Source organism: Galendromus occidentalis, unplaced genomic scaffold (assembly GCF_000255335.2).
Source record: "Galendromus occidentalis unplaced genomic scaffold, Mocc_1.1 scf7180000077507, whole genome shotgun sequence".
Taxonomy (NCBI): domain Eukaryota; kingdom Metazoa; phylum Arthropoda; class Arachnida; order Mesostigmata; family Phytoseiidae; genus Galendromus; species Galendromus occidentalis.
The window spans coordinates 1-12,419 of NW_003805495.1; the positions used below are offsets into that span (position 1 = coordinate 1).

The 12,419-nt window shown below is 50.9% G+C and overlaps 1 protein-coding gene across 1 annotated transcript; it reads right to left on the minus strand.

Annotated features, from left to right (window-relative positions):
- Positions 1 to 328: 328 nt before the first annotated feature.
- Positions 329 to 3,400, minus strand: LOC108864704 (uncharacterized). Its single transcript, XM_018640848.1, has one exon. The coding sequence runs from the start codon at positions 3,398 to 3,400 to the stop codon at positions 329 to 331; it is 3,072 nt and encodes a 1,023-aa protein (XP_018496364.1).
- Between the last annotated feature and the right edge of the window lie 9,019 nt (positions 3,401 to 12,419).

Below are 12,419 nucleotides of genomic sequence, written 5' to 3' on the forward strand. Positions count from 1 at the left end.
GGGGATGACCAATGGCTGTCCGCATGTAGCGAAATCCCCGACGTCCGGAGATAATCCCCAAATATGTCACTCCGGAAGCACATCGCATTGTCCGTAACTACGGATCCGATTCTCCCCACTGTACCCATTAAGGTGGACAGAGAACGCACCACGATTCGGGCTGAGATTCGTTTCGTCTGATACAAGTGAACATATCGAGTACAGTAGTCGATGACTACGAAGACATACCATGCCCGCTCTCCAGGGATGTTGGAAGGCCCTGCGAAATCAAGACCCACCTTCTCGAAGGGGCGGGTCGGGGGTTTGACAGGTTGCAACAGCCCTATTTTTACCGTCCCCTGTTTTGCCTCTGGCAGACGCCACACTCCTTAACAAATCTGCGGACCTTGGCGAGAAACCCTTTGCCGATATCGAAACGTTCATTCACGCGCCTCTGAGTCTTCCAAATACCTGGGTGTCCAGCCATGTCGTCCTCATGACAAAGTTTGATGGCGTCAGTCATCAACACATTGGGGATACAGAGACGACCCTTGCGATGAAGGAGTTGGTCCTGAACGGTGTACCCTTCAGACGGCCTTCGTAGGAGATCACGGAGGGCAGGGTCACGGCCCTGTTCTCGTCGGACGCGTTCGACGCAGAGAGTGGCGACAGAGAGCCTTGACAAGGCGTCAGCATTTCCGTTGTCCACCCCTCTCCGATGCACGACCTCGAAGTCATAGTCCTGTATGGCCATTGCCCACCGGACGAGTTTTGGGCAAAGGTTCGCCTTACTCTTTAGGTACTTCAATGAAATACTATCGGCCACAACTTTGAAGTGCCGGCCATACAGGTAAGAGTGGATTTTCTGTATCGCCCAAACCACAGCGAGACACTCCGTTTCCGACGAGTGGCATTTCATTTCGGCTTTCGTGAGGCGGCGACTTGCATAGGCCACTACTCTTTCCTTGCCCTCAAGAACCTGGACGAGTACAGCTCCGAGGCCGGTTCCACTCGCGTCTGTTTGTAATCTGGTCTCGAGACCATCCTGGTAATGACATAGGACCGGTTCTTTCGTTATCACCTCCTTAATGTTTTCGAACACCTGTTGGTGTTTTTTCGACCAGTCGAAGGTTGTGTCCGTCAAGAGTTCGTACAAGGGTGCGGCCATCGCGGCGAAATTCTTGATAAAACGCCTATAATAGGACGCCAGTCCCAAGAAGCTCCTCAGCTCCTTAAGGTTAGTCGGTGGAAGGATCCCTTTCACCGCGGCAACCTTCTCGGGGTCAGGAGCTATACCATGGGGAGTGACTTTATGGCCTAGATACGTGACTTCTTTCGTGGCGAACAGGCACTTTTTTGCTTTCAACTTCAGCCCCGCTGTTTGAATCCTCTTCAACACTTCCCTGAGGTCCGTGAGATGCGTTCCAAAATCCTTCGAATAGATAATTATGTCATCGAGGTAGACGAGGGCCATTCGGTACTTTAGCGGTCCGATGACTCGGTCCATTAACCGCTGGGAAGTGGCCGGAGCGTTTGCCAACCCGAAGGGCATCCGCTTGAACTGGAACAACCCGTCGGGGGTACAGAAGGCGGTCTTCGCTTTGTGATCTGGCGCCATCTCAACTTGCCAATAACCGCTTATGAGGTCCAACGTACTGAAGTAGCTATTACCGGAGAGGGCATCAAGCGCATCCTCTATCCGCGGGAGTGGGTAAACGTCCCTCTTAGTGACTGTATTCAACTTCCGATAATCCACACAGAACCGTATAGAACCATCTTTCTTCTTCACCAAAACTACCGGTGCCGCCCAGGGACTCGAGGAGGGTTCTATGATTCCAGAACTCAACATTCCGTCCACTTCTTTGGTGATTGTCTGCCGCTGGACAGGGGCTACGCGTCTCGCTGGAAACGCGATCGGTGGCGTGTCTCCTGTCGGAATGGTATGTTGTACAAGGCCGGTACAGGACAAGTTGTCGGGCTGACCGAACAGATTCGCGAATTCTTCGTTGAACATACGGATCAGGCGATCTTCTTGACTTCTCGTCAAGTCTTTTCCTAGTCGTACTTCATTCTTCGTCCAACTGGAATCTACTCTCTTCTCAGCCGATTTCGTTATCTCCATTGGCTCATGGGCTTGCCCAAGTGATGTTCCTTCTTTGAGGTATATGGGTGTATTTTCCAAATTCACCACCAGGATTTCACAGTCACCCCCCTTGTTCGATCTCACTATGCTATACGGTGTTATGAACTGGCTGCCGGGAGCACAGTGTAATGTACCGTCCAGTTGCAGGGTACTTTTCGGCTTCTCCGTTAGAGCCTTCACGAACATCGCTGCCTGTGGGGGTATCACCGTCCCGCTCTTAGCTTTACAAGCAGAACTCGGTCGCGAATAAGCTTGGGAATCCTGAACTTTATTGACGAGATCGAATGATTTGGTGAGGAAGGGTTTACCCAGGATGACTTCCTTCGATAAATTCTTGATGATGAAAAATGGTTCCCGTGACCCGTCGACTTCCAATTCGACGGCACCGATGACGTGCATGGGTTTTCTCTGAGCATCTGTCACGTAAGGCTTCTCTGTTGGCTTCAAAATATCGAGGTTCGGGTCGTCCAGGTTGAGAATGGTCGGTGATATCGCGTTGACATCGGCGCCCGTGTCTAGCGTGGCCGTCCTGAGTCCTCCCTGGATGTTGACTCGCATTTCGAAGGGGTTTGCAGAATCATTCCCGATGCATTGTACTTGGAGCTTACGACCGTACTGACTGCATTCTGCTCGGAAATGTCCACTCTTCCCACACTTGAAGCAAACTTTCGATGCTTTTTCTGGTGTCCTAATTGGCGGCTTAGTCTTTCCTGACGGCTCCTGTCTTTGGCTTATCGGTGTCTCTATCTTCGACTGTTGGTCTTTGTACTTGACGGCCACCTCCATCAGTGCCTCGAAATCTTCGGGGTTGGCGGAGACAATGAAGTTCCTGAAGTTCACCGAATTACATGAGTTCTCTATCTCATCTAGGAAGTTTGAGAAATCGAAGGGTATCTCTAATTCCCGCAGCAACGACTGTTTCTTCCGGATGAAACCCGTGAATGACTCGTTGGGGAATCTTTTCCGGTTGTAGTATTCAGACGGAGATTTCTTTTTCCCTTTCGGGAATTGTCCGTAGAGTGCCTCCTTGAACTTTTCCCAGTTCTCGTATGGACCGGTGTGTACGAACCAAGCCTTGGTGTCGTCGTCCATGGTCCGATAGGCGAGGCGTATGACTTTCTGTTCCGTCCATTGATTGACTGCGGCATCCATCTCTAGACGCCTCAACCATTTCTTCGGGTTTTCTGGGTTAAACTGCGGTAGATCGCTGACAGAGATGATTTGCTCCATGAGCGTCGCGAGAGTGTCGACGACTTCTGGGCATGTCACTTTGTCCATACCGCTGCCACCAAAATGTAGCACGCCGACAACGAAGGGTGGGAATAATGCGTTACTTTATTAGAAGGTTATCCTTTTTATACCCTGTGGCGCTGCCATCGGCAGTGCATCAGTATGTTGGCGTATCGCTCATCACTCATACTTTCTTGGCAAAACCGACGGGCGTGACGCGCTCGACTGAAGAGACGTTCAGCGGGCACGCTCGTAGGTTGTATCGCTGCCAATGTTTCAAGCATTGGGCGCGGCAAAATACTGATGCTTATACCCTCGCTTAAGGAGCTTCACAACCTCCTTGATGGGGACCGACTGCGCAACGATTTCTCCCCGCTCAGCTTGCATTGACACTTCGAATTCGTCCAGCTCAATCGAATCTCTAGGCAGACGAGGTGTAAGTCGATCGCAGCTATCCGTTTGCAAGAAGCGCTTTATCTCCCTCTCAATGTTGCCGCTATCAGCGAAGGTACCACTGATCCGTTCTCCGTCTTCTGCTTTATCACGAGCCTCCTCGAGCCAATTCTCCAGGATCGGTTCTTCTCCCCTGTCGTGCACAAACCTGCAAAGTCGCGAGGCCACACCTCTCCTCTGGAGTATGCGCAAACAGATGCGTTGTACCAGCGTCTCCGCGAAGGCCGTGGTCTCTGATCTCAGCTTTCGCACCATGACCTAGGAAAATAGTCGAGGCCTCACAGCTCTGCGCCACGGAAGATAGAATTAGCAGATTTGTTTAGAAACTGAGACTCACCTGCAGAGCACAGTCTGCGTTATACAAGGTGAGCTTTTTCAAGGAAAGTCTCTTCGAACATTCTTCCACTATGGACAGGGCATCCACAATTTCTTTGATTCTCGAAAGCTCCGTGCGACCAAGCGGAAACTCATCTCCGAAGAGATGTCGGAGAGCATCTTCGAGCTCCAGGAAGCTCTCCAGCATACGCAGGGTACTATTCCATCTCGTTGGCACGTCAAGAACCAATTTCCTCTTGGTCGACAGGCCCAGGTATGCTACGGCCGCGATGAGTTGATCGTTCAAGGAGGAGCTCCTATGAACTTTCCGGACTTCCTTACGAATGATTTTGAGGAGAGTTGCCACCGATGCCCCATTCGGGTCGCTGTCGAGCTCACTGTCTGGATCGATCTCGAATGATAAAGCATCCGCGTCTTCCGATGAATCTGAGGCGACGGGAAGCTTCTGCTAGATCAGAATCGCCTGGACAATGTATCCTAATGATAATAGGTATTTCGGAGCTGTAGGGAAAATCTTACCCTCGACTCCTCCCTCAAGAGATTCCGTATCTCCAGAAACGTCTACCGAAGTCAAGGGCCCAGGATTCGATTCTTCTCCCGTAGCCTCGTCAACTGCATCTGGGCTAGAATTCTCTGACATTCTAAATGCATCCTGAACAGCAAGATGGAGTCCATGCGCAAAGCACAGTTGATGGTAGAACGGTTTTGGTGCCGCAGCTCTCTCGAGGTTCCTTCCAAGTTTCCGCATCACCGAAGCGGCGTCCGTCGTCAGACCACTTATGTCCGTGATTTCTAGACCCAAGCCTGCGAGATTTCGGAGCAAACTTTCCTGGATACTCGCTGTGGTGGCCCGGTCCATGAATCTCGAGAGTAGATTCACGTGTTGACCGCCGATACACGGGATAAGGCGCGAGCAATGTAAGGTGACACCTAGGTGTCACAGAGAATTTGGAGATTTTGGATTTCCGGCCTTCTTACATTTTAGGAATATTTCACGAGTCGTATAGCTATGGTTACGCTATTCGTGATTCTTCCTCCCGACCATGAGGCGCTTACCGAGGAATCTTTTCCTTTGATACGTCCATTCATCAGCCGTTAGTGTGAAGACGGCTCCTTCTTCCTTCAGCTTTGTGAGAGCCCCTCGAAGCTCTTCCCTCATCCGCCTGTGAATCGGAGACCGATCTCGATGGGTGGTATGAAACCTCGGAAGCCGTAATTCGAACGAGGGGAAAAATTGCCACTACGAGACTTGGATTCTGACTCACTTGGCCTCGGAATCTATGTACCGCCGAGCTATATGGTCGCTGACTGGACCGAGCCGCGCGAGCCAGAATAGACTGCGCAAGATCGCGGAATCGAAGGCTCTGCATGGCACATTTAACGTGCTTATCATACTTCCGATAAGCCAACTCTTCAGCTTCTCCCTCTGAACGACTTTGCCTTGTCTGGCATGCATCGCCAGATGTCCTCTTAATCCGGTGTAGCTGCCGTTCCCCGTTTTCAGAACCGCCGGGCACCATTTGCATTTAGCGGACTTGTCGTCGATCTTGTCAAAGTCGTCCCAGATCGGATCTGACGAGCAGAAAAATGTGAGAATCGAGCGATTCCGGTCAATTATTAATACAAGCAAGCGACTTCCGATGCACGAGCTCACTTTGACTTCGCTCGACGTCTTGAGAACTCAATTGAGAAGATATTTCGGAGATGGAGTCGCCCGCGGACGTTGCAGATTCGCTCTGGATCCCCCGATCTGATTCGAGGGAATCTACGAGAGTTAAAAATCCATCTCAAGAAAAGTTCAGGTGCCGATTTTCGACATCCCGCGGTAATTCATGGATAGCACGATGTCTCAAATGCGAATTGAGTACGCCACGATCTTGCGACCGAAAGGATGGAGTTTCGTCCAAGTGTGTTGGAATCTCGCCGTGTTGCCGCTGACGTTTTCGGACCGACATCTGATGAACAGTGGAGGAAGAAGGATTCGAGTACGCACGATCGCCTTATGCTAAGGAACAAGATTCGTACAGGGACACGAGTCCTAACTCTAACACACTTCCAACGAAGCTTGCTTGTGCTCCTGGGGTCGTACGACGAGTTAGTGTCTTAGCTTCCACTGAGTCGAGAGCTCAGCAAGACTCGCTCTTGATGCCTTATCGCGAGTCGCGATGTCGAATAATCGAATGTTCAGCATTCAGCTATATGTCGACGTAGAGTGCAATCGCCCGCGAGGCTGCTCAAGAGCCTCGAATCGCCAATCGCAAATCTCGAGTCGCCAGGTCCAGAGCCCGATGTCGATCACCGATATCGACATGTGCCTCGATTCGTTCCATTGCTGCTCCGAAAGCACGCTTGTCATCAGCATCCCAATCTTACCCATGGCGGAACTTCGCCCGGGTGAATATAGTATGTATGTGAAAGATTTTCTCGCCTATAAGCCACCGCGGCATTGCTTTTCCGCCGGAACACGATCTGAGCCGCAGCAATCTTCGTCACTGAAACAGCTGTATGTGAATACATATATCGAGGCGATTCCGGTCGACGAGCTGATATCCAGCTATTCCGGAATACCATTCTGTAAGAGGACTGTGTTCTTGGAGCTCTGATCAAGGTTCGCTGGGGACTTCACGAGAGTTTAGGACCTCTGATGCTGGAAAATGCCCGGGGAACGATTGAGCTGAGCGACTGAGCATTGTTTCGAGGGATTAGGGAAGCGGCGGGAAGCAGGAGAAGGCTTCCAAGAATCTCACTGCGTTTCGTGAAAAGGTATTTCTACAGTTTGGATGTGGTCATGCGGTTTCAGAGGCTCGCGAGTCTCTTCTCATTAAGGAACACTCTGGGTACTTCATTTATCCATCCGCTGGTGACCGCGGAGACCCCTCAGGAGATAGAGTCGAAAACGAACGCCGATATTCACACCGATAGACTTCGTCACAAATCGATGGCACGATGGAAGCATCTCGAGTCGGCCATGCCAAAAACTTGCTTGATAGCTAGGATGCGGACACGGAATACATGGCCTGTACTGCGTCGGCGCCCAAGCTGGCTCACCGGTCTTGAAGACGAACTCTGAAGTTCGCGTCGCCGATTTGAATCAAGTCTCGAAACTGAGTTATTAGTCATTGACATAAATCCGGAATGTGGTCGGACGCGACTTCCGAGTCATCGAACGCTTTGAATTTCTCGATATCATCGAAGGGTGGATTATCGTCTCAGCGTCTCAGCCTGATTACATCCCCGGAAAATACGTCTCCGAGACTCATGTGTCTCGATCTCAATTCTCGAAACGAAAATATACACCAAGCTCTCTCGAGCGCGTGCAGATTTACTTGAGACCACGATGGAGTCCTAAAATGCCGCTCGCTGAGCCGCGGAACCTTACCGCGGTCCCACTCCGTAGACGGTAAAAACCCACTACGGCTCCACTCCGTAGACCGTTTTGCCGTACAACGGTGCTCTTCCGTAACTTCCGTAGATAGTACCGCCGTACTACGGTTCCGCTCCGTATGCCTTTGAAGCCGTAGTACGGTGGATTCTCGTATTTTCAATTATGTCGTAAACCGTAGAATCGTTCCACGGAATTCATCCGTAGTCCGTAGTTCGGGCACTGTGGTCTATTCAACTTGATGAACACTGCAGTGAACCTGTTAATACACTGACTGAGGAAAATGATTGGGCTGATTTCACGATGGTTCGTCGGTTCACGCTCCGCGTCAAGGGTGACGTGATGTGACCATAGCTGCTGTCAAGCTCGCTCCAGCGAAAAGCCTGAGAGAGCTAGCTGACACTCAATGAGTGCCATGAGGGAAGCCCCGTGGATCGTCGAAATTATCGTCTGGAAAAATCCCATCGACTCATAAGCTGTTCCCGAAGCCTCTCCGGCGCTCGACTTCGCGAGAGTGAGATTTTTCTCCAAGCATTAACTCCCTCTGAGCATCCTTCCCTCGCCCCAAGCTTTGTATTGTGAGGCATCGTATGTATGAGATTTACTCGTATGAAGATCGAGACAATTATGGGACTGCTGACGCCGATAATGGGAGAGGGAGCTCATCGTGATGATGTTGATTACGGTGATCCGATGTGCATGCGAAGAGTCGATGAAGTTTCTCGGGAGCTGAGCTCCGTGCAGAAAAGTTTCTGCAACGATCCGTCCGCTACACGCCACTGATCGGTGGATTGATCAGGTTCTGAGGAAACTAGAGCGTTCGAGCCGAGGGGTGAGCTGACAGCTTGTTGCATCGTTCGGAAGTTTGACAGATCTGACACGCGTTCTGGGAGGCGGAAACTTTGGAGCTCGAGCTCACAGAGATCGACCGCGATTGCCCTATGTGCTTATGCGAGGTTCGAGGGAGGATATCATAGGATAGGGCTATTTGGAATGGGGAAACTACCCTGTCTTTCTAACATCCAAATTATGGAGTGATCCCTTCATGAGTTGAGCTATATCGGAGCCGCGCTTGCAGCGCCACCTCTTTCTATGGAAGACAGGGCTAGTCACATTAGATCATCGATGCTCGCTCAGAGTCAACCTTCGTTCTTAGCCTTCAGCGGGTACGACTGCTGAGGACTCAGTGTGCAGTCCACTTCAAATTTTTCCCGGAGGAATGCGCCCGCGCTTGTAGCATCTCCGGCGGGCGTCTACATGATGATTATATACGCATCATCATATCATGACCACGGTAGGATAATATGGCGATCCTCGTCGCTTGCGGGGGACTCTCATGGCGTGCGGACCGCATTGATTTCGGAAAGTCGTAGGCTTCGCCGGAATCGATCCGCATCTCTGTCATTACGACCCGATTGGAGTCATAATAACTGCTCACTCTCAATTCAGACTCACGGGGAATCGATCGGCTCCTGGATCCGGAATCCAGGAGTGACCGACCATCTAATAAAAAAACCTCCTATTCATTATGACCTGGCATCACGCAGCCGGAAGAATGTTTTCGGTTCGGGTCGCGTGAGCGCCTGATTACTCCCGAGCGAAATGATCCAGCACGTTACTCGGAGTAGAGAAAAGTGCTTTATAATTAGTGAAGGTACGTATTTGTACGGAGGTTTACGAGCCCTGCGCTGCTCTATGAGGCTGGAGTCGGATTGGATACGAGGTGCTCTTCTCTAATGTTGTAATATTTATTCAAAGGAATCGACCGCAAACTCAGAGAGCGTGCGCGGATTCTCGCTGCCAAGGGTTTCGCTGTTTTGAAAGCAGCGTCCGCTATGGATAGGTTTGTAGGCGAGTGCGCTAACCTCAGCATGTCATTGGCATCTTCGAAGTTGAGGAAATCGAGTGAGCCAGGGATAACAGGAACGATGCTCGCTCGCCGCTTTACCACAAAACATAGCTCGGGGGATAGCTACCGATTTAAATACTGCTATGAATGAAACCAGCGAATCCGCCGGAATTTCAGTCCACCTCCAGGAGAACATTACCCAGCCACAAATACCCAAGGGCAGACGATCGGATCCACGAACACCTCGGAAAGGCGCAAGAGCGGAGCGCCGCGGCTGAGAGATTCCAGGGGACGGACGGGTGGTGTATGGTCATTTCGGCAGAAACTTTCTTTGCCCCTATTCCGCTGTCGAGGAGTCGTCGTTGTGCATGCGACATCTCCAGAATGAGAGGGACAAAAATTGAGGAGGTTTTCTCGACGGCCAGAGCTCGTTCAAGAGCGCAGACAACTTTGAATATCCTGGCGCCGCCTCGGATAAACGAGCGCGCTGACGATGTTGCAAAGTGCCGATCGGCATGCGAAGCCATGAATACGGAAAAAGGGTGGTATGACACATGATTTCGCTCTGTAAAGTAGTCACCCGAGTTTGAACCCACAGAGGTGGGCCCTGGGAGCTGACCGCTAGACTTCGCAAGGTTTTCTAAAAAGGATTATTATAGACGGGGTAATGTGGATCCATGACTGATTTCGACCAATGGTTCCGAGGCCTTTCGTGACCGCCAGATCTGATGGGTTCATTCCGAATATCCCTACAAAGTGATCGGATCTATCGTTGAGCGCACTTTGTTTTCCTTCGTTTCTATGCAGATCCGCCTCTCCGGTTTCGAAAGCTCGATCTAGATCTAGATGCTTGCTACTATTCTCATCGAGTCCGGTCCCGGTCACGTCGGGAGGCAGGTCTGCTCTCATCGACCGGAGGGTTAGCAAGACAAGAAGAATTAACCGCACGCAATATTAGCCAGAAATAGACACATTGACCGATGGAGCCGGAAAACACACACGAGCTGAAAACTGGGCTGGCTCAACGAGGTCAAGCGCTGACGGTGGAGATCGGAGCTCGAATTCGGATTCGGATCAAGGGACTCATGGAGTACGAGGTCATTCCGACGTGAATCTTTCGGGCCCCCGAATGTCGGACACTGAATATGTGATCGTCTCCCTAAGGCTCTTCTCATCGGCATAATCTCATTGACGTGTCTCAGATGTCCAACTCCTGCCGGTCACCTCCGACGCTGTCGATCCAGTATCGCGCTATATCGAGATATATTCTGGCTTTCGAAGGGAAGGTCATGCAACAAACGAATATTGCTCAGATTGCTCGCAATATCGTGGATGTTTCCTGTTGGAAGTTGCGCAGATCCCTAACTGCCTAGTCGTTGTCTCCGCTACGACGGTTAAGATGAGCGGAGTCATCGCGAAATAAAGGTGAACGAAATACTGCTTCTTGAGCTTTAGTCCACACCACACGTGTTTTCCTTCATTCCTCATTCCAATAGGTTATGGGCCCAGGACCCATCTGGAAGTGAACTAGTGAGACATAAAGACTATCTGGAGGTGTGCGTGAGGAACAGAAGCGGAAAATAGAAGAATCTGAGTACTGGAATCAATCAGAGGTGCATCGATGCCGCCACGGACTCGATCAAGGAGAGTAAGAGGAGCTTCGGAATCGTCACCATCCGCTGAGCATTCGCGAGTCGCGGAATCTCCGCCAGTCCTTGTATCTTCGTCGACCGCTGCGTCGAGAAAAAGGTCGGAGGAGAGCTCGCATCAGTCGGAATCGATGCCATCGCCGCCAAAGCAGTCCGCTCCCCGTCCATCAGAAGTCATGGAGAAAACGGAATCGTCTACTTCATTAAACGTGAACGTTCCGTCATCGTTCGAAAAACTCGAAGTTGCGTCGAATTATATGGATTGGAGGTTCGCGATGGAGGTCCATCTATTCAATTGCGATCTCTGGGAATACGTTGATGGCTCGAAACATGATGAACGGAAAGACAAGAGGGCACGTGGTGCAATAGTATCCGGAGTCAAATCCACATTGTTCTCGAACATAAGAGACTCCGTATCCGGTAAGGAGATATGGCATCGCCTCGAAAAACTCTATCAACCGAGAGGTCTATTCCGTGAAGTTGCACTCCTTGAGGAACTCACCAGTATTCGCTATCACGACTGCCCGGACATGGAAACCTACATCACCAAGAAGGTCAATGCTGCACAGGGCCTCCGAGCGATCAACAGCGAAATCATGGATAGACTTCTAGCAGGATGAATTCTCATGAAGCTTCCCGAGGACTTCACCCCTCTGATACAAAGTCTCTCTACCTGTGAGAACTTGACCACCGAGTTTGTAAAGGAAAGACTGTTGAGCGAATCAGCTAGGCAGGCGAATCAGAAAAAAGAGACTGCCCTAGCCGGTATCGGAACGTTCGACCAAAGACCCATTCATCGAGCCGCCTATGGAGGAGAGAATTCTCGCAACAGAGCAGTAACATTCAATCGAGGTTCGTCCGACACGCGAGGGTTCTTCGGCGATTGCTACCGATGTGGAAAACCGGGCCATATGAAGAAGTTCTGTAGAGGGAGACCAATACAGGGAGCGCAGGTCGGAAGAAATATCGCTAGAGAGCAAGGGAGGATCGCAGCCGAGATCCCTGAAGACCGAAAACAGTTGGAACGGAGAGGAAATTCTCGACGGTCTATACGAAGATAAACACTTGAGTGGATTGCTCGGGAAGACATGTGTCCTGAGAACCAAGCAGTGCCTGATTGCCAGGCACTTCGAAATGGCGGAGAAATTGATCCGCGAGGGGACGGCGGAAAAAAAGCACGTCTCCTTTGAAATTGGCAAGTCCAATCTCCGGGACGAAAACTTCCGTTCCTGGAAAGCTAAAGAACTTGGTGACCAGATCACCAATGGCCTGGGTAAATTGCTGGCCAACAAAAATGTTGCCACAATTACGTGGACGAATCTGCCAGAAAAGGGAGATTTGGCTCATCCAGCCAGTGAAGTGAACCGGGTGATAGAGGAATGGATCGAAACGCAAGAT